This window comes from Diabrotica undecimpunctata, chromosome 8 (assembly GCF_040954645.1).
Source record: "Diabrotica undecimpunctata isolate CICGRU chromosome 8, icDiaUnde3, whole genome shotgun sequence".
Lineage (NCBI taxonomy): Eukaryota > Metazoa > Arthropoda > Insecta > Coleoptera > Chrysomelidae > Diabrotica > Diabrotica undecimpunctata.
Genome location: NC_092810.1, coordinates 53,021,294 through 53,044,813, shown reverse-complemented (window position 1 = coordinate 53,044,813; position 23,520 = coordinate 53,021,294). Strand labels below are relative to the sequence as shown.

Sequence of the window (23,520 nt, the reverse complement as noted above, 5' to 3'; positions counted from 1 at the left end):
CTGGGCTTTATTTACATATTTCTTACTGAAGTTTTCTTTCTTTATGTAGTTTACCTCCTCTGACTTCATTTTTTCAGACTGGATTTTCGAGCTTTCTATACTTTTACGCAGATTGATTGCTTTTTGCAAGCTCATCTTATCTTCTTCTAACAGTCTCTGTCTCAAAGTTTCATCTGCTACCCCACATGTCATGCAAGTCTTAATCAGACTGTCCTTCAGATGTTCTAGCTCAGAATTTTTTGCATTGTTTATATTATCTCTTATAAAATTGTCTACTGACTCACCTTTATTTTGTTCTCGGCTCGGAGAGAACGCTCCCTGTCCGGATAGGCATCGATCTTTAAAATAAAGAAAGACAAATTCTTTTAAAGCTATTTCAGATCGTGTCAAATTAACACAGCGTTCCACTACACCACCGACGGTTAAGAGTAAATAAAAGCTCCCGGCCGACTTAGAATTACTCCTCAATCGGTGACCGAGCTGTAGTAGCACTTCGTCCCTAAAACCTTTGGACGAGAATAATAAAAAGTCCTTACGGGACTTAAGGTTATTTCACGAGAGGTGGCGGTATGGAGTGAAGGGCTAGCGGACAGTCAACACTTTGCCGACGTTCCTATACACCTCGTGGAGTGTGTACTTGAACTGTCTAAAGTATTCTGCATTGCCCCGTGGTCCCTTGTTGATCACAGAGCCTTCGGTAAGCTTCTCGCCAAATGTGGAAACAAGTACATATAAATTCCACGAGTAAGAGGATGGAGGCGAAAAACCTTCGCTCCTCCTCCAGAGCGGCGACTGAGATGCATCAAGAATCTTCCTTGGAGGATGCTTCGGCCGTATATCCTTGTCGTACGGCCGTAGCGTACTTCATGTTATCTGAAGTCTCTTGACGCTCTACGACTGCCGCTCTGGAGGTGGATCTTAAATTATTTGATTCCATCCTCGTGTTCGTTGAGTTTAATGGAAATCCGGCGTCTACGTGTGAGAAGTTTTACCGGGCCTCTGTGGTCGACGAGGGGACACCGGCAACCAAAATACTTTAACAGTTTGAGCTTTCCTACAATTACTTTCTTACAATGACTTTAAATGTATATGTTAGTATTTTGGGCACGGTATATGTCTCGAATTCCACAGAGATGCCAGCCTTCTCGCTTCGTTGTGTAGCCGCGTTCCCTCTCCTCGACAGTTCTCGACAATGCTGGTAGTGTCGGCTTTTCTTACTGCCCTTCGATTTTTGTGACTACCTTTCGTAAACAGTATTTTCGGTCCTGTAACGATTTGCATAAGGTTTCTGGCGACGAAGCGTTATCGCAGCTCGACCACTGATCGGAAAAGCAATTACAAGTCCGCTTGAGGCTTTTATTCGCTCTTTACCATCACAGGTCCCAAAGAACGCTCTGGTCAGTTCGACACAGTCTAAAATAGTTCTAAGACCACTGTCTTTTTCTATTTCAAAGGCCGTGTCTTACTGGCAGGGAGCGTTCTGAGTCAACACGCCGGTTCTTGTGCTTCGAATGTTTTCTTCAAAGTGGATGAAGCCTTCTTTTGTTCGACGTCTTCGACGATAATAGGTTACTTGATTAATAATAAAACTCAAAGTAGTAGAGGTAATGGCAACAAGCCAACAAGGTCTAGCGGGGCTAGTAGTGTATGACGACTAGATACCGATCGGAACATGTGCTACTCTTTTATACACTTTGTGTTTGACAATTCGCAGTAATATTCCGCAGGGAGGTCAATGACAAAGCAGTTAATAACGAACTTTGTGATTGGCCGGCCAAAGTGACAATCTGTGTCGTGATTGGTCACTTTGAAGACATCGTTCTAGAAAGAACAGATTTAGTCATACGGGAAAATGAACTTTTATAATGCTTTTTTGATTCCAAAATAAATCTTATAATGGAAGTTAAAGAATACCTAAATAATAAACTTTGTGATACACATACATAGTCGAAATTATATTTTTGGCAGCATACTTAATTTTCAAAATTCTAATTAAGTACCAAATCATAAGGGTACATAGTTCATATAAGAAATTAACGTGTAACATAGATCTACAAAAGTATTTATAAGCCATTTTTTTATATGTAAATTTGTATTTTTATATTTAACATGTAACATACACATATACATAGAAAAAATACTTACTTGACTTTATCACAAACGGTAACTAACTTTAAACATAGCAGTATATAACCTATATAACATAAAAAATCGATTTCCCAATTTGGGACATTGGTATGTAAAAATAAACTACACTTAAATACATAGTTATATAAATTTTCAACTACTAAATCGTTAAATTAATTTCTCTGACCAATGATTCCAGGTCTTAATAAGTTCATAAAACGATTTTCCAGGACTCTCAGTAGGAGAAAGCTGACGTGCACCACAAATGTTATAATTCGTGGCTATGTATCCAAGCTGAACACCTTTCTCTATTAAAACCTCCAAAGCGTCAATCTGTTGTTTGCGAGGAACATAATTGGTAAATGTTCCAATAAAAGCTATACCCAAACTCATTTTATTATAATATAATGTGTGCGCCCCTTGAGAAGTCCAGCCTCTTCCTTCGTAAATTTTACCATCACCACCAATTAAAAAGTTGTAGCCGATATCACTCCAACGGCGGTTTTCTATGTGGAATGCTTGAATGATACGAGTCTGAAGTTTGCACTCTGCTGAAGATAGACATGATTGTGTGGCGGTGTGGTGAATTATTATTAGAGAGACAGGAGTGTGTAGCGTATCCAGTCGTGCTGTAGGAGATTGAGCCAACCAATATATTCTTGACACATAAAGATTGTCAAAGGATGATGAGTTGTTATCTAAAAAAAAGTAATACATAAATTAATATTAAAGAAACTTAACACATATAAAGTAGCGACTCTATATTTTTCATCGCTAAGTCTTTAATTCTAAAGAGATATAGAAAAAGATTAAATGTAGCAACAGAAATGTAGTTTCCTCTGTTTTGATTTTTATTTATTATCTTAAAATTATACAGTTTCTCTCCTTAAAGAACTTTCTATTACAGTATTGATTTTAAAACTAATAATAGTTTATTGCTTTAATAACAATCTGTTGAACTGATATTACAATCTGCCCAAAGTGCAACAATAAGTAACTTATTTTTAACCTAGGTTAACTAAGATCATTAACTTTGTCTCATTAGTATCGCTGAGCTTGCAACAGATAATTTTATATTTATGTACCATAAGTTTTGCTTTTATGAACTTAGTTCACTACATTAGCTGGTAGATGTTAGTTCTATTGGATCTTCTAATTTAATTCATGTTATCAGGGAGGTGAAGGGACTCAATGTTCACATGTTTGTTAAGCTTTTTTTGGTGATTTGTCACATACTTATTGATGGTCTATCGAACTATTTCAGTCGCTGGATATTTTGGCGTTTTTTGTTATGAGCGATAGGTGATGAGTTAAGCGAATCAACGTTTATCCGATAAAAAAGGATCACTAACCATATGCTGCAATTACAGAACCATTGCCCTTATTGCTCATGAAAGCAAAATCCTGATTAATATATAATCAATAGAAGGCTACTTTCTACTTTCTACTTCTAGATATAGCCGAAGAACAATGCGGATTCGTACCAGGAAAAGGAATAAGTAAGCAGATATTAAACATTAGATAGATAATAGCTAAAGCGAGGGAACACAATGTACCGTTGCTGCTCCGTTTATTATATTACAGAAAGGCTTTTGTTTCAGTAAAATGGGATCCCCTCTGAAGTACCTTTCCGCCTAGTCCACCATATAAGAAATCTGTATAATAAAAACTAAAGTATACGAAATATATTCATTTGTGTTCAAAACAAAGTAAAAAACTAGACAGGTCTGCATACTATCACCATTATTATACAACATATATACTAAGTATATAACGAGAAAAGTACTAGACGAATAGGATGGAGGAATCGCTATAGGAGTTAAAAAAAAAACAGTAAAAAATAATCGTAACATTTATGATACACAGATAAAACATATACTAGCAGAGAATGAAGTCAAAATAATTACTGTCACTGAATGACTACGCCAGATAAGCAAAAAATCGTAGGTACTTTAGATTAGCATCGGCAAAATAAAAATAATGATCGTAGACAGTGCAAATAATAATATACAACATATAAACCAAGTTGCTTATTTCGAATTAGTAGACAGATTTGTATATTTGGGCTCACTAATAACCAAAAATGGCGATTACTTTTCAGAACTTACGCATAGACTAAGAATAGCCCGAACCCCCCAATACCAAAGAATACTAAGCTCAGTTTGGCCAATTCCTTTTTTTCATTACTACATACGCAACTGAAACATGGACTCTCGGAAAAATCGATAAGAGTAAGATCGAAGCCTTCGAGATGGAACTATTGGTAGAAGAAGGAAAAGTAGAAGGCCGAAGACCAAGAGGAAAATCTATAACACGTTGAGCAGGCCAAATGAAATCTGGTAGTAAAATCCCTACATAAAGCCTTCCATACGGCACAGGATCGCAGCCAATGGAGACAGCAAGCTAATAATATTTAGAGTATCACGCGATACGGCTTAAGGAATAGGAAAGAGAAGATATTTTAATTATGTTACTATTTCCAACAGACAAAAGAGAATTTATTCTAATCCTAATAACTCTGTTTTCGAGTTATCATACATCGTCATCATCATTCTTTTTGCCTTTATTCTTATGTGGAGTTGGCTGTTTACTCACATTTCTTTATAACTTTCTATCTTGAGTCATATCAATGTCAATTCCCTTTACCGACATGTCGTGCCTAAGCGTCTCCCCAGGTCTTTTTTTGTCTTCCTTTCCTACTCCTTCCAGGAACTGACAGATCGGTATTTCTTCGTATTGGGTGATTAAAGTCTCGACGTTAAACATGACAGAATCATCTTAACCTAGGCTTCCTCACCTGGCAACAATTGGTGCCATCCTTAATATACTTATTCCTAATTTTATCCGTTTTCGTCACTTCACTCAGTCATTTAAGCATTCTTAGTTTCGTCACATGTATTGGTTGTTTTTCTTTCTTTTTAACTGCCCAACATTCAGTACCGTACATCATAGCTGGTTTTATGGCTGTTTTACAGAATCTTCCCTTCAGTTTCTTTAAAATGTTTTTGTCACACAATATACCACTAGCTTTTTTTCCACTTCATCCTCTCTCTTTAATCCTGACCCCCTAAGGAAGTACAGTGGTCATCGTAATGTCGTGTATTGACCGTCTCCAAAGTTCTCTGTCTCTGGTTGTTCCTTTTAACTCATGCATAGGTCTTTTGCATATGCCTGAAATTTGATATGTTCGTCTTGTTGGAGGTTTTCTTTGTGATGTTCGGCCTTCTACCTTTCCTTGGATAATAAATCTTTCCATGTTTTTTGTGTCTGCTCTCATAACATGTCCAAAGTATTTTAATTGTTGACGATGGACTTTGCTGGATAGCCGTTTGCTGACTTTTAGCTCCTTTAAAATTGAAATATTTGTCCTGTGGTCAGTCCACGAAATTCGTAACATTCTTCTCCAACAAAACATTTCAATGGCATCTATAGTTCTTCTTTTAAGATTCACATCTGTATGTCAATATTTGGAATAGTAATCAGTTGATCAACCTCATTTTTAGAGTTCCTGAAATTTGAGAGTCCTTCCATATTTTGGTCATCTTTCCTACGGCGACTTTTGCTAGACTACATTTACGTATTATTTCTTATTGTAGTGACACTGTGTTTATGATCAATGATCCCAGATATAAATATGAGCTTAAAACCTCAAACCGGTCAATCGGTTATATGTGGATGATTGTTATGTAGTCTATCCACAATCATAATATTTATTTTTGATATGTTTAACTGCAGACCAAATATTTTAATTTCATTTTTAACCAGTCATATGAGATTAATTTTGGACTATTTGCAAGAATGTGTCGTCTACAAAAAGCAGGTTGTTTATTTTCGGCCATTTATTGAGATGCCCTTTTTCCATCCTTCAAGCGCTCTGTTCATAATAAGCTCCACATACATATTAAGTTTATTTCATATATTTTTGGTTTATTCCTTGTTTTTCCATTGCTACCCAGAGCATTGAAAGTGGTTAACTATCGTATTCCGTTGCCAGCTCTATAGAGACTACATGAGTTGTAAGGTTGTAGGGTAATCTTTTCTCAATAATCTGCTTTAGAGAAAATATGGTGTTAATACGTGTATTGAAATCTGCCTGTATGAAAACAATCTTGTTCTACATCTACTTTTCAATTTTATTTTTCTATTTATTATTTTTCATAGAATCGTGAATCGAGAGTGAATTTGTAATACTTAGCTCCATTTGTTAATAAGTGCTTTTATCCACTTCGGTGATATTTCTCCGGTCATGTCCTTTATAGAATAATATAAAAACATCCGCCAATAATTCCAGTAATACTTGTGGGCTGTGTATAAGTAATTTGTTTGGTATACCTTGTAGTTCGCATGCTCTTCGATTTTTTAGATTTCCTATTGCATCAACAACTTCCTGTACTGCTATTTCATTAACTTTATCGTATTTTGCTTTATATGTTGTTGTAATGGTGTTCGTGAATTGCGGTCTTGTTTCAGTCAGACGTGATAAGTAATGTTCGATCCAAGATCTTTATTTTATTCTAAATGTATTCTACTTACTTTTTTTCTGTTGGTTCTCGGATTTGTTAAAGTTTTTCATGCTTCTCTTGATCTTGTAGACACTATTTAGTTGTATATTTATTAATTGATTGATATAGAAAAACCCATCTCGCTACATATTAGCAGAATAATATACGTAAAATATAAAAGGTATACATTTTGAGGTTTGAGTGAATAGATTCCTTAAAGAGGAAGGTGGTTTTCAGGATTACCTTAATTACCCTAATGGCACTAACGTCCCAATATAATATTTACAATGCCAATCTCACTCTTAATTAGTAGTTGCTTGCTTATTTTGCTATAAGTTATTATTTGTTAATTTTTTTTATAAATATCATTATTGATGTGTAACAATAATTGTTAATACGAAAACAAATATCAATCAAATACTGACATTACTTTATCTAGACATTTTCCTACTTCCATACTTAAAATAATTATAAAGTTTTAATAAAATAAATACAAACCTACTGAAGAGTCATTCTTAGGTTCATTGTTATCATTATAAGAATACCCTTTGTAATATTCATCTGATATTTTAAGAATACCCCATGTTGTAAGTGAAACAAATGTTGTTAATAAACTTGATACTAATAGCACTTTTAAACATTTGAAATCAAGTGTGTTGGTACAATGGATATCTAAAACAAAAATTGAAATTAAACATATTTACTTACGTTACTTACACAAAAATAAAACATGATCAACAAAAACACCTTCGTATGCATTAGACATACATAGAAATGTAGCCAAAAAAGGAAGCTTTCCTAAAAAATAAAAAAATTAATGAAATATACCAAGAATGTAAGAGAATAAGAAATGAGACTCATCAATTGATGAGTGCGACTTTTTTGCGAATTTACCTGCCGTTTTTTTAATGTTTTTATTGCTTAGATATACATTTCTATAAAATAAAATATGAACAAGAAGCATATTATATCCTTTTTGTACGTAACCTGTTTCGTCGTTTAGACGGGTTGAAAACTATAGTTTGAGTGGTGGTTAGTAACAAAATATTGGTCAGTGTGCTCAGAATAATTGTAGGATAGTCAAAACACATGTATGTTGCTTAAGATTAGTACATAGTAAATATTGATCTATGTATTTACTTTAGATCTCGAGCTATTACTTTAATTTGAACTCATTATTGGGGTACCTAATGCAATCCTATTATGGATAGTAGAAAACAAATACATAATATCCTAAACCTAGCTTTGACAAGCGCAGGAGCAGCTACGAAAGATTTACTTTTGTTAAGTACCAATATACAGCGGCGGCTCGCCAGGTGAAGTAGGTGAAGGTGAGGTTCACCAAAAAAATATAATTAAATTGAGACAAATAAATAAAAAATAAAAGCAACATTAATATATCTAAATTCTGAAATCAATTATTTATTCTCTTTTAATTAATCTAAAAATTAAAAAAGGCAGCTAACTTTATAATCGGTGCGGTAGGTACTTGACGGTCAAGTCCTGACCTGTGTCACTTGCTGTGTAGTGCGTATGATTCAGGAATAGGACGGTGAAGATTATTTTTGAAACGCGAAATTCATCTGCATTAGCGTTCACGGTTGCCATAGCAACGTGACGTCAGCTTGTCCCTAGTGATAGTTGAGAAAAATAGCAAGTGCAGTGCCGTTGAAAAATATCTTATTCGTCTTCACGCACTGGCCACTAGTTGCATGGATACCTATTTAGTATTTGCAGCGACAATATTTTGAAATTTAGTCTATTATATAGATATTTTTTATATAGTATAGTGTATAGTATAGTATTTATAAGTTTAGTTTAGTCACAGTATTAAGTTTATTTGTTTAGTGCACTTTATTAATACATTTCTCTGTGGTTTGTTTCGGATTTCGGATATAAAGTGTTCTCGTGGATTTCGTTTGGACAAAAATAATTTTAGACATACATGAATCCCATTAATGACTTGGTGTGTAATATATTAGAGACTCCGTTTAGCAGGCGAGGTGTTTTAATCGCCAAAAAACCCCCAATGAAATGTTAAGGTTCAGAACTAAAATACCCCAAGCAAGTAGAACATATCGTATCTAGTATAAGTGCCCTAAAAAACTGTTTTCATGTTATTAGGGCCCTAAACTCTATTTTTTTAACGAATTTTTAATGAGATTTGGACGCGACTTAGGTACCAAAACTCCTTTTGGCTCCGGCAAGCTTTCCTCATCTTCACCACTTTTTTAGGCCACGAGCCGCCGCTGCCAATATAATATAGTAGAAGCGCAGGAGAAGCTACGAAATATTTACTTTTGGTAAGTATCAATATTTTTGTATGGAGTTTGATGTTACTAACTAAATATATACAATTAATATTTTGCTTTCGGAGTGAGACCCTCTCAGACGATAATTTTTTAATGTGATAAACTGGGACTCTACAGCTGACGATAAAATCAGATCTCTGGTCCAATAACTAAAAATTTTTTGGGCATGGAGTTATCGCTAGAACATCTCTAGACTGTAACTAAAAATCAGCATAAAGACCAGACTACGAGTTTTAAACTCTTTATTATGTCTATTATTTCTCGTTTGGTTCGTATTTCATCATTGTTATTCCAGTTTTTTGTTTCTTCTAGTAGTTCCTATATTTATAATATCTGGTCATCTGCCCAGTTTTTCGTCTGTTCCGTTTTATAAATGTCCGTCCTCATCTTTATAATATTTCAGTGGGGTTTTATATTTACTTTATTCTCTTTTTATTTCTTGATAGAAGTCCTGACTTTGTTATTTACGAAATCTTCTTCAATATTATTTAATTTTTCTTTCAGGTACAACCTTATCTTTGTTCTGCATATTTTCTTTGCCTCCTTTTTTTTCAGCATATAATTCTCTATTGTTTAAATAATTCTTCTTTATGGTATTGATTCTGACTCTATTCACTTACTTATTCTGACCCTATTCACTTCTTCTTAGTCGTTCTCTTACTATCTGTATCATACCACTCTTTTTGTTTTCTTTGGACGGGTTTTGGTAGTGCTAACTCGGCTGCTTGTTTCTTCGTTTATTTGACTCGTTCCCATCTACTGTCTATGTCTTGTGCTATGTTCTATCCTGATAGTTTTCCCTCTACTTGTTCCTGGAATTTTTTCCTAATTTCTTCGTTCTGCAATAGTATACCACAATATCGTTTATTTTCTGGCTTGTAGGCCTATAGCTTGTCGACTAATCCTGTCGAATGCTCCTTTTTTTATCAATTACGGCAGCCGTTACTTCATAATTTTATTTATTGATATGGCGATGTTATTCTGGAGAAGGACAAGGTTGTCGCGAGTGGATCTGTGTCGCCGAAAGCCAAATTGGTTCTTTCGGTAAAATTTTGTATTTGTCAAGATAACATAATGGATGATTATTGATAATTTTTTCAAGTATTATACACACGGTATAGATAAGAGATATAGGCCTATAAGAATTAGGGGCAAAGCAGGTAGTTTATTTTTTTAATTGGTAATACTATTGGCGTTCGCCATTCATTTCATTTACGAATTTGTGGAAAAGCCATATTTTATTATACAGGGTGGTCCTTAAGTAATTGTACAAACAGAAACGGTAAATTCTGCACTTTCTTTAGAACCAATGATTCTATTTAATATGAGATGATCTTTTATGGAATATATTGACAAATGAATTAAAGAAAATGGTGGACATATTGAACACTTACTTTGACAAAAAGTTATGTTATTTAATTTAACTATTTCTTAATTTGGTTTGTAAACAAAATGTTTTGATTATGACTTTAATTTAACATAAAACGTATAATATTTGATGTAAAATCCTATTATTCTGTTTTTGTCAAATCCTATTATTAATTATTCTGCTGATATATTTATTTTGTTTAATATTTCGTTAACCATTAACTTAAGCTAAAGGTATTTTATACCAAAATTTAGATTTATTATTGTTTTTGTCTATTTTTCCTTCGTTGCCTGGAGTAATTGCTTTAAATCAGAATTATGCAGCTTTTTTATAAAATGTGATTATCTCGAAAGGGATTAAGTTTTGAAGTTATTAACAAGTATACCTTTTGTTTGTTTAAGTACCGTATCTTTAATATTTTTTATCAGAAATACAGGTAATTTAAAGAGCAAAGAAGTTAGGTGCAAATTTATGCCACATATGTGGCATATGCGGCGCATATGCTCTATGCCCTCTATCAGCTACATCAAAGTGTGCATCAAATTATAATTACCTATATTTAAAAGTACCCAGTTGTAAATTTTTATCCATAAATGTTTAGAAATATGAAAGTTATAGCGAAAAATAAAATTTTAAATTTGCACTTTAACACCCTGTATCTTTCTTAATATCAAAATTTTATTAAAGCAATTTGGCTTAAATCGTAATATTTTAAAGTGTAGAATCTACTGTTTCTTTTTGTACAATTACTTAAGGACCACCCTATATATCTCGAGAAGTTATATATATCTCCATATAAAAATGGAGGTGACAATTTCTTTAAAAATATGTAGGGAACGTTATCATGGCCAGCAGCTGTATTTTTACAGGATTTTAGTACAGATTTTAGTTAGGAATAGGTTATAGGAGAGTTCAGATAATTGGTAATTTATGAAACTGTGGAGAAATAAGAAAAGTGTAAAGGAAGAGGAGAGTATATCGAGTTAGGCCCAGATTTGTTGCGAAACTTTTCTGCCAAAATCTTGGCTATCTCTTGATTGTCAATGATAACCTTCTGATTAAAAAAGTGATTGGAGATTTTAAGGTTACTTTTTAACCTAAACTAGGCTTAGGCTAGTATTTTCATTTAGGGAGGAGATATATTGTCTCCATGAAATTTTATTACTTAATTTAATAGTATGTCTAGATTTGTCTTTTGCTCTTTTTAGTGTAATATCTCACATTTATTTCTGCTGTAAATTTTTGGATCAGATGTTTGTTGCCGCACAGAGTCTTCGCAAGAAGAGTTCCACCATGAGACACTCATTCAGCTAAAATTACCGATTTCCCGATGTATGCCTCAGCAGCAAGGCGAATGAAGTTTGTGAATTTGGTGATGTTTATATCAATGTTATCAGTTAGACTAAGTTTAGGTAGGAAATAATCAGGTTCACTAATATAAGTAGACCAATTCCAGTTTTTTTAAGCGTCAAAAATGTTTGTCAATATTTGAGAATTTAATGTATCTGAGTTAGTTATAAAGGTTGAGAAATAATTGCTGTCGTGGAGATCATCAGATGTAACCCATGTTAATGTTGGAGCTAATTTTCGGTTGCTAAAGCTTAAATCAATATTGGAGAAGGAACCAGTAGAAATATTAAAATAAGTATGTGAACCACGGTTTAACAGACAACTACCAACGCAGTTATTAACATTTTTGACAATTTTAACTCTACCATATGTGTGATTGGAATGCCAGAACACATTATGAGCATTGAAACCCCGAAAAGTATGTAGGGGCTTCTTAGCTCAAATATTAGATTTAACATTTTTTCCTCCTTGAGAGCGTAGTTGGGAGGAACGTATAAATTGCAGATTGTGTGTGATTGGAATCCCACAACACATTATGAGCATTGAAACCCCGATAAGTATGTAGGGGCTTGGTAAGTCAAATATTAGATTTAGCATTTTTTCCTCCCTGAGAGCGTAGTTGGGAGGAACGTATAAATTGCAGATTGTGAGTTTATTGGGATACCAGCAAGTTATAGCTATGGCTTCTAATTAAAGAGAAAGTGAAAGGTATGATGAGAAAATGTAAAAATAAATAAAGATAGAATTGTCGCCACTGGCTCTTATGCAAATGGGTCCTAATATAGTAGTAGCCTTCGACGTGTTTTAAATGAGGAAGTCTGGAATTCCATGCATTGGTTTCTTGCAGGCATATAATGTTTGGTTTCAATTGTGATTTGAATGAGGTGTTACATTTTTTCCAACCGGGGGAAGAATCTATCGCAATTCTATTGAATAAGCTTGAATACGCAAGTAAGACAAAAGATGAAGTAAAAATATACAGAGCGAAGAAACAGAATAAACGCGAGAGAAAGAGAGGGACTTCTGTTCATTATGTATGCTGTGATTAAATTTGACATCAGAGGGGTTATCAGAGGAAGCAATTATATAATCTTGTAATTCGGAGGTAGGCTGTTGTTATAATTTTTTTTAGATTCTAGTGATACGGTTTTTTATTGATCATTCCTTTGTACCGATGAAAAGCTGCGATAAGTCCTTTTGAATACCATCTATGTTGGTGGAAAAATTTTGACCTTTTATATAGTGGGATGGGACATCCAAAAGAGTTCTCAAGAAAAGCAATACCTAATTTGCGTGGAATTGAGTGTAAAATTGGTCGAATTATCTTTGTAAATCGTTTCTATAAAGAAAATACAATTAAATTTTATCGAGAAATTTGATCAAAGATTACATTTGGACTTTTTTTGGCTGGGTGACATCGAGAATGTCGAAGGAGGAAAAAAGTTGATGGAGCAAAAATAATGGAAGGAGAGAGAATGGTAGAAGTATCATAAGGACTATCAGTTGAGTATCCTCTTTGTTTTCCTACTGTCAATATATGCTTTGAATTAATATGACGAAGGATGGATAAATCCGTAATGGTAGCCGGGATCGGTATATCGTTAACAAAGATGGACACTATTTCTGAAGGTGGAAGTCCTTTTAATGAAGTTAAGGAGTTAGCTGAAAATAAAAAACAGCATTAGTGTAGCATTAGCTGCAATAAATGTAGTCTGGTCCACTGGTGACTTTGGGACAAGACTCAGCAGTATAACCCGTGAGCTTATAAAGAAAACACCCTAGTCTTTCAGTGGATAAAAATATTCTAAAGGGTGTATTTTCATGGTAAATTAGCAAAGAAGATTGCACTTCGAAGTCCTCCTTGTCAGGGATTGCAAATGTTACCCTACGAAAACTCATAATATGTGCATATTGATCATCCGATGTTCCGCATTTTACAAAAGTAACACGTGCTGTTAGCTGTGAGCCAATATCTTTTAGGGACTTTTCTTCTCTTGTCCGGAGAAATAAGTCTGCGGATAAAGAGGACAGGGGAAATAATTATGACGTGCGGTGTATTTTTTATTAGTTGATCAACGATATCGGTAGATGTGGGACAAATTCAGATTCAATTATTCGAAATGCGTGATGCACAACTAATATTTTTTGGATGAAATATTTCACCAATTGCTTTAATATAAAATTCACATAAAATAGTATTTGAAATAAAGTGCATTACAATATAGCTTGTTTCTTTTTGAAAAACGAAGGGGGAGGAGGCCTAGAGAGTGTGGCAGTGACATATTATTTTGGGTTGGAATTTTTTATGTAGATGTTGTAACGATTTTATTTTGCTTACCATAGGGTAAGAAAATAGGGGTACTTATAAAATTGGGGACAGAAACTATGGGGGCGAAGATAGGCAAGCAAAATAAACGCTACTAGTGCGTACGATACTCAGTTGGTTGTTGGAGAGCTGGGGTCGTGGATAAGTTGAAATAAATGGGTCGGATTGGGGTATCTACACAATGAATGAAATAAAGGGGTTACTTACATAAATCTCCTGGACAACTGGGCAAATAAAACAACAAGGAAGGGCTTCTAGCAATTTAGAAACAAGGGCGCCGCTTTGAAGGATCCTAAACTTGCTGGAGGAAAGAAGAAAAGAGCTCTTCCTTCCTAAAAAGTAAACACACAAAAAAGGTTAGGAGATTTTTCTAAATTAAAATAAAGAAAATGGTTGGGGCAATAAATTAAACATTTATTTGTGTCTCTAACAAACAGTTACAAAAATACAGATTGCACGAAAATTATTAAAAGTTGCAAAATACAAAATTACAAAAAAAACTTACATGTGTTGCCTGTTAACAAAGGAGATTGCTACAAAATTCTTCGAAATGGTTCCTAGGTTATCTTATTAATATGGCTAAATTAAAATTGAAGGATATTCTTGTTCATGAAAATATATAAGATTTAACTTTTTCTATAAAAACATCTTTCTATTCAAGCAAATTAAAAATTGTCACAACAAAAACAAATTACAGTTAGCTGTCAGATGTCACATTTAATTTTGATGACAAAATAAACAAAAGATTGACAGCAACCACACTTAGTTTACAAAATAATTCTAATTATTGCCAATTCTTAAATTTAAATGAAAGCAATTATTACCTTTAGCAAAAAAATGTCTTGTCTTTACTTTAAAATTAATATGTTAAATGTTACCTTGATTTCACTGTTTAGCACTTAACTTTTAAAACAACTTGTTAACATCTATGGAACATCTATCTAAACATATTCTCCAACAGGGACAAAACAACCATTTCTTTGCTCAGGAACGAACAATCAAAATATGTAGAATTAGGTTCGGTGGAGGAAGCAAGCTGACGACGGGGACATCCTATATAATAATTTTCCAAATTTCATCAGTGCCGGTGTATTGCACAAATCTTATGGTGATTACTCTGTTTTAAACTGCCATATTGCAAAGAGTACTATCACCTTAACCGGTCTTAGGACATAACACAAAAAAATTGAATCGACTCGCGATTCCTAATTACCGAAACATCTTTCTACTCTGACATCTCTCGCTTTACCAACTCCCTTAACTCAACTGTCCCCTCGCTGGCCGGTTTTTTCAAACTGGACACAAAATACCTCCCTCCACGCTTCTCACATAAATTACTTACGACTTCAAATTGTTAAAATTAACCTTGAATCTCTTCCGGAGTTAATGCGTCTCAGAGAGGAAAAGCACAATACTTGCAATATTTTTTCTAAGAACCTCTTCTCAACCGGGATATTTGGGGCCTTAATGTAAACAAATCGTTGTTCGACGACAAAATGATGTTGAAATATTATAGTTAGAAATAACATGTACGAAATGGGGAATTTTAAATGTAAATAAAAAAAAGTGCTAACACCTCTTTAATACGAGATAAACAAAATAGGCCTTTTATCGATTATTTTAACGTCGTTGCAAACAGACAAAACAGGGGCGTCTTTAGAAATTTTTAACATATCAATATTTCGTAGTTAAAAGAAAAATTTAAAACGCTACAATGTAGATGTTTGAGTGCTGTTCATGATGACTGTAGTCCTGGTTACCAAGACCGCAACACAATATGTAAGAGTGCCTAATGGATCCTCCCCCAAATCGGAAAGAAATAAAATCAGGATCTCACCTGATTTCTCGGGATTTTCACTGGTTTTCTTTAATTACACCAATATTGCCACAATTAAATTAGACTATTGAAATAATAAACCAAATTTGATACTCTTTTCCTTATTAGATTGTGATTGAAGCACTTCGCTTCGTATTTTTAACTCGATGATGAATCAATTTAACTGTTTAACAAATCTTTAAAATCCGTGAGGAATTCTAAAAAGTATGTTTAAACTTTGACAATTATTTGACGTTTTATTTTCAGGTAATTTGAACTAAATTTTACGCTATTGTATATGTTTATAAGTTTAAAAAGTAATACACTTGAGTGCAAAACAATCGACTTAAAAGCGATATTTGAGATTACACCTTCTGTTTTAATGTAAGAAGTATGAAAATAACTATACGAACAGAGTTTCTCAAATATTCATCATTCGAACTATCCCAAGAAAGATGTAATGAACAGAAAAATCATCAATTACGAAATGAATTTTTTTATTTTTCAATTTCTGATATTACCACTCCTATTCCTAATTACACTTTCCAGTCGATTTCGCATGGATCGGATGACTTTTCTAATAAATTCTTGAGGCATTGCTTCTCATTCATTGCAGCTCTCAATTCCATTATGCTCCTTGGTGCACGATTTCTGTTTCGTACCCTTCGTTTAAGCTCATCCCAAACATACTCTATTGGATTTATGTCCGGGCTCAACGCGGGCCAATTTGTTGTAGGTATACCGATCTCAGTCAGATAGGTGGTCGTGACTCGTGCGGTATGACATCGTGCATTATCATGCAATAAAATAAAGGCATCACCAATAAATCCCACGTATGAAACCACATTTCCTCCAAAATATCTCTGATGTAACGATCGCCGTTAAACCTCCACCACATCCTCCACCAGGCACTAAAACCAACTCGGTTTTCTTATCCATGGAAATGCCTGCCCAAAATATACAAGAACCCCCTCCATATGACACAATTTCTCGTATACAACATTGAGCAAATCGTTCTCCTGGCCTTCTATAGACTCGACGCCTCTTTTCGTTGCCATGTAGGCAGATCCTACTTTGGTCGGTGAATAATACCTGACTTCATTGATAGTCGTCCCAATCCAGATGTTCGCGAGCAAATTCTAGTCGCCTTTACTTCTGGGCTGCAGTTAGCTTGAGACTCGTAGCTGCCCTTTTTGGTGTCAGGTTGGCTGCTTTAAGTGTCCTTCTGACTGTCCAAACGCTAGTAACCACATCTCGGACCTCTCTAAGCTTTTCTTTGAGATTAGCACCAGTCAAATATCGATTTCTCAGAGATTTAGATACAAGAAATCGATCATCTCTTCCCGTTGTTGTTCGTTTACGGCCTCCTCCTTGTCGGCGGACATAATCACCAGTATCTTGGTACCGACGATATACTCGGGACACAGCAGATTGGCTTAAATTTAGCCGATTTTCCACGGCCCTCTGGCTCAGGTCTTCTCTCAATAATGCTACTGCTTGAGCTGCTTTGACAGATGTGGTATCCCTTCGTTATGCAGTTGAGAGCTTAATTGACTCATGTTTAATGCATCGCTATGGAAATTGATGCCTACGATGTTAACCGAACGCGTTAAGTCGGTACGTCTCGATTTCAATGAGTCAAATTCTGACCCCCTCTCTACGTGTTGCATTATTTATTAGTAATACGTCACCCGATTTACCAAAAACCAAAACTTTTTTCAAACTCAATAATGAGGATAATAATTGTACAATAAATATTATTAAATTTACACCTTTTAGATTGAAACTGGAGATGTACTTTCGCAAAATAATTTTAAGTCGATTTTTTGCACTCAAGTGTATTTCTTGGCTAATCATTTTGTGTACATAAATGTAATTTTTTAAATTTTTTTCCGTAGCTCATTATTATACGTCTTAAAGAAAAAAATAAGCATCGAATTATTGAGGTCCATTTAGTAAAATTATCTGGACTAGTCTTAGAAATAAGAACATTTTTCAAAAAATCTTATAAGCAGATAAAATGGCGAAAAAACTATTCAGCTGATTTAGCCAATCTTTTGCACACAATTCAAACACAATAAGACCTTCAAGTTAAGGTTCATTTGAACAAATTTAAATGAATAATAAATAAGTAATTAACAATATAACTTACTGTTTATCATTCGATTTTAATTTAGCATATCTCATTTTATGTATCTTTTTTTCTAAAAAAGTTGTCTGTTGATGATAAATTTCTAAATAGACAAGCTATGAGCAGAATAATAAGTAAGTTTGATTGTTTATTTTGATTGTTTATTTAAAAATAGTTCCACTAAAAAATTGATGAATCCCTAGATGAGAGTCTTTTTGTAGTATCTTATTGGGGTAAGGGGGAATGGTGGCCGCTGGGGTAATGGTAGCCATAAAATATTTACATTTGCGGCCTAATATTATTTCGCGTTTAATACCTGTTGCGCCATCTAACAGTGTTTCGTTCAAACTGTACCTAAAACAATGACGATCTTTGCCGACAAAGAAGGAATTTTTGAAAATGTCATATTTTGTTGGAGTTGATGTATTAGTGCAAGATTTTTAAATGTATGTAGAAGTATGTAATTAAATTTATTTAGCTGCATAATTGGTACCCATTTGTTAGATTTTTAACGTAGTTTAAGACTATATAAAAAGTACTTGCTCTAATTTAAGTGATTCATGATTATAAGTCGATCAGTATAAATATGTATTTTAAGGTTATAAGAGCCACGCGCCTTGAGGTAATGCTGGCCGGCCACTATTATCCCCAAATTGTATTTATATAATACAAAGTATTTCTTTATAAATTCTTATATTTCAGATGCCTCGAGTTTACAAGAGAAAAAGTAACAAAGCACGATGGAATACTGAGAAACTTAGTGCAGCAATAAATGCAGTAAATAATGGCAGAAGCGTCCGTAAAGTTGCAAGAAGTTTTGAAACTTCCAGATCTACAATTCAACTACGATCAAACCGAAATGATACGTCAGCTGCTTCTTTAGGTCGTAATTCTGTATTTACCAAAGAAGAAGAAGTTTTGACAAAGCAGGTCATAAAGTTATTAAAACATTTTTATGGGATAACTCCCACAGAAATAAAAAAAATGTGCCTATAAGTACGCTGAAGAAAAAATTTACATCATTCATTTTCCAAAGAAAAAGAAATTGCTGGATGAGACTGGATTGACGGCTTCCTTAAATGAAATCCAACTATTCGAGAAAACCGGAGGCGACAAGTTTTAACCGCATATATGCTTTTAACAAAACTGAAGTAAACCTATTTTTCTCTAATAAATTTTCGGCATCCAAAATATATAATGCAGACGAGACAGGTATAACAGCCGTCCAAAACCCCGGAAAAAATACTTGCTAAAATGGGATAAACGAGAGTCAGCTTTATCACAAGCGCAGAAAGAGGTCAAACAACAACCATTATGTGCTGCATAAGTGCCTCAAGAACATATCTTCCAACTTTGTTTATTTATGCCCGCAAAAGGATGAAACCAGAGTTAAAGAAAAATGGGCCACCTGGTGCCGTCTACTGCTGCTCGGATAATGAGTGGATAAATGAGCAAATATTTGTCATTTCACTTCCCAGCCAAATGCTGGAGCAAATGACTCCAGCATTTTTACAGTGTTAGAGACTTATAATTTCTGTAAAGAACGAGGAATTATTATGTTAACCATATCCCCGCACACATCGCATCGACTCCAACCGCTGGATGTAGCTTTTTACTAATCGTTAAAATCAGCGTATAACATTGAATGTGGCAATTATCTTCAAAGTCATCCTTATGAGCGTATCAGTCAAAGCCATTAAAGGTTTTGAGAATACAGGAAAATTTCCATATAATCCTGAAAATTTTACCGATGAAGACTTTGCTCCAGATAAATCGTTTATACAATAAAAAGATAAAAAGACACTAGACCAAGAGAAAAAAAGTGGATTAGATAAGGAGAAGAATAATAAGTAAGTTACGAAGAATAAAGAAAGTTCGATACATGACAAAAAGTTTGAAGTATCTTTTATTTAACATTATTCCACTACCAGGATGTTCAAAAGATCACTCTGTTGGAAATAAAAGATCCAACCACAAAAGCAACAGGAATCAACATTCCGAAATAATGACATCAACACCAATGAAGTTACTTCTAGAAGAAAAACAACGGAAGAGGGAAAAGCAAATGAGAAATAGAGCTAGCAAAGTAACCAAATGAAAAATAAGCATCGAAGAGCCCCGTCCTCCGCCAATAGTTCCAAAAAGGAATTGTATTAGAACACAAAAAATCACAGAAGATGTATCATCTGAGGATGAGGATGATGACGATGACCGTGATAGAGACGTTAAGGAAGACATTTGCACCATTTGTGGAGAATTCGGTAAAAACAGAGAACTCTGGATCCAATGCAGCATTTGCGGCCAATGGGCACACAAAGACTGTTCCAGTTTCGAAGGCAAAATTTACATTTGCGATTTCTGCATTTAATAATTTTTTAAATGGGGGTAATAGTGGCAGTGCCCACTTTTACCACTCGGCAGCGGGTAAATATGGCCACCAGCAGAAGTCTGAAAAACCGTTTTTTGTACTGTTATAATAATAGTTTAAAGTACTAATTTTTAAAGCTATGTGGCAGTATAAATAAATCAAAATGCTTAGGCGGCCACTATTCCTCCCCTTTCCCCTACTCTCACATTTCAACTGTTAAACTCGTCTATACCGTTGTAAGGAAAAAAGGTTTATTTTTTACTAACTTGATTGGTATATATACTCTGCTCTTTAAAAACAGTTGAGCCTTTAGTTTGTAACAAAATATACTTAAAATATACTTACCTTTATTTTTACTTGAATACGACAGTTTAATAGTAAAGTCAGGTTTCTGTTTTTGATCACCAAATTTTAAATCATTCTGCATTTTAAAAATAAGCCATATAATTATTCACAACCAGTTCTTAACACGACGATCACAACACTGAAGTAACTTTTAACGACAAAAGTTTAACATTGTGAAACACAGAAATGTAAATAAATACATTATGTTTATACACTTATAAATTAAACAATATCTCTTGCCAGATTGCTTATATTTCTTGGTAATTGCTAATAATATCACCTATATAATTTTATTTACTCGTGCTCAGATAGATATTATGTTATATTGTGGATATGTACTTACTGTTTGTTATCTTTGAAATGGAGATAATCCGATTTTAAAAAGAGCCGGTTAGTTTCACAATAGAGATTAGTTTTCTATGTAGGTCTACTTCCTACTTTCCTTCATAAAAGTACGATATCTCTGATAACTGAAAATTAAATGTGATTCGATTCTATTATAGCTATTTTAGTATTGCTTTTACTGTTTAATTACTACATTTTTTTTAGAAATTAGCCACAAATTTAAATAAAAATATTTTACTTAACTTTCGATTTCTACCTCAGAAATCCTTATCTAAATACAGATTTTTAAAAAATATTTTGAAGCCCTTTGTTTAGCTAGGAAAAATATTCTAGATTATCTTTTTTGTTAACTGGCTGTTGTTGGCGGTTGTTTGGACTCTTCAAACCAACAGAGTTTTGTACAATTTATGTACCTTCAACAAAAATCAATGTTTTAACTGTATACAGATCAGATAAGGGGACTTTGACCTGTTTTTGGTGAATTTTGAGAATGTTATATCGTCCTTTGTTGTAAACAAACTGATCATACCTGGTGATTTTAATATAAATTTTAAAATTAAATTTGATTCTTCTTTTGATATTCAAAATCTATTAATATCTCTTGGTCTAAAAGTCATCATCATCAACTTGTATGCGTCCACTGCTGGACATAGGTCTCCCTCAGGTCTTTCCATCTGTCACTGTGTTGTTGCGGCCAACAACACATATGATATGATATGATAACGAATATTTATTGCCTCAAGATGTCGCTAAATAAATTTCAGTTCATTATAAGACACATTAGGTTCGATGATAAAAATATTAGAATACAAAGGTAAGAATTTGACAAGGTGGCCCCGATATGTGAGATTTTTGAGGCCTTTAATTCTAATCTATCGAAGCATTACAATCTTTCAGCATATACTACGATAGATGAAAAGTTAGATGCCTTTCGCGGCAAATAACTTCTTACTTATGTAGACACCAGGCGGTGGTGTCTACAGGTCATCTCTCCGACTTTCTATTCGTAAAACATTGAATCCCACCCGATTCCGTCTTAGAACCTCCTTTATTTATTATTTATGTCAACGATTTTCCTTAATTTATATCTTCTACTGAACTGGTTGGATATTATCAATAGTAATACCACTAGTGATTCAATTTTCGCGATGTCTGTCGATTTACTTCTAAACGAAACTGAGTTGCTTGAAAACACCACGAGTCCGTAGGACGAGTGGTGTTTTCTTTAAGAAACTCAGTTGAGATTAGAAATAAAAGACATACTTATAAGCTAAATTAAATCACGAGTGGTATTTTATTAGACTATTTCATGAACAAAGTGATAGGTCAAAAATTCAGTAGAATGAGAGGAAGGAATTTAGTTAGTCTTTAGTTGTTATTTTCTGCATCTAATTTGTAGTTGCGATCCACACAGAACATCATAAATTGTCTCCATATATAAGATTTAGATTTTCTTGTGTTACTCGGTACATTTTCTTCAATGTTTTGGTTTATAACTTCGTTTGAAGTACCACCGAAACGACTCATTTTGACGTATACAGCTACAATAATTTTTTTGGCAAACGTCAAACTTTGCTTTGCGATCGGTATCCATGGTTACGTTGTTGAAAACACGAAGCTGATAGACCAATCAGAATTAAAAGACATTTGGTGTTTTCGCGATAATACAAGCTGTCTTTGGTTTGTGATTGGTCAGATTATGTGAAAATTTTAAGATGAGTGAAATAGTCACTACCATTGTCGCTATCTATTCATGTGATATTTCAAGTTCTGACTTAAATTTACAGAAAATAGGCCTATTTAATAAAGCAGTTTAATGTTCACGTTCACAATATGCAAAAATGTTAGTACTCACAAATAAATCGCTGTAGATTGTGTCTTTCAGATAAAAATTCTCTTAGAGAAATTGCTTCTTCTTTTAGAGGTTCAAAAAGGAATCCACCAATCAATAAATATTCTTTATGGGCACCAGGTATTCATTTATTAGCCTGTGAATACCTCCACGTATTTAAATACTTACTCAATATTAAGAAACAAAAAAGAACATAATATTTATGGTTAATGGATCACCCTTGAACACAATATATCCTGCGGTGCACTAAATATTATGTCAATAAAATAAAATAATACCTTTCAAAAAACTGAACAGTTTATTACGAAAAACCTATTTTTATATTACAGAATATATAAAGTGAAAATAAAATTTTAACATAAATTTCGTCTAGCAATTTAATAGGAAAATTAACAAAATCTTCTCATATTTTAAAGAAATTAATTACAAGGTTGATCATATAACTGATAGGAAACCCTTGGCCAAAGAATTAAAATCAGACAAAAAATTATCAGATAACTTCCTGTATAATCACTCTTGTTAGCCATAAATTTAACAAAAAAGTACCATGTGTTCGTAAATAAAATAAACTTGTAATTTACCACGCGATCAACAGCTCTATCGCGATGTAAAACAAACTATTTTCTTCTGGCATCGACATCGCTGTAAGCCGCAAAGATAGGTCGCGAGGGTGAACA

At 33.8% G+C, this 23,520-nt stretch overlaps 1 protein-coding gene across 1 annotated transcript; it reads right to left on the bottom strand.

Annotated features, from left to right (window-relative positions):
- Positions 1-1,984: 1,984 nt before the first annotated feature.
- On the bottom strand, positions 1,985-20,876 carry LOC140448411 (peptidoglycan recognition protein-like). Its single transcript, XM_072541494.1, has 3 exons — positions 20,647-20,876; positions 7,128-7,301; positions 1,985-2,825 (listed from the first exon to the last, which is right to left on the bottom strand). Exons 1-3 carry the CDS (start codon positions 20,726-20,728, stop codon positions 2,296-2,298), a joined length of 786 nt encoding a protein of 261 aa, XP_072397595.1. The 5' UTR covers positions 20,729-20,876; the 3' UTR covers positions 1,985-2,295.
- Between the last annotated feature and the right edge of the window lie 2,644 nt (positions 20,877-23,520).

Bases quoted from the DNA above. Each gene is read 5' to 3' on its own strand.
- LOC140448411 (XM_072541494.1), bottom strand. From the start codon at position 20,728: ATGCAGAATGATTTAAAATTTGGTGATCAAAAACAGAAACCTGACTTT. The intron at 7,302-20,646 runs GTAAGTATATTT...TTTTTGTTTTAG, and splicing joins GTATTCAAGTAAAAATAAAG to ATATCCATTGTACCAACACA. The intron at 2,826-7,127 runs GTTTGTATTTAT...ACTTTTTTTTAG, and splicing joins TAAGAATGACTCTTCAGTAG to ATAACAACTCATCATCCTTT.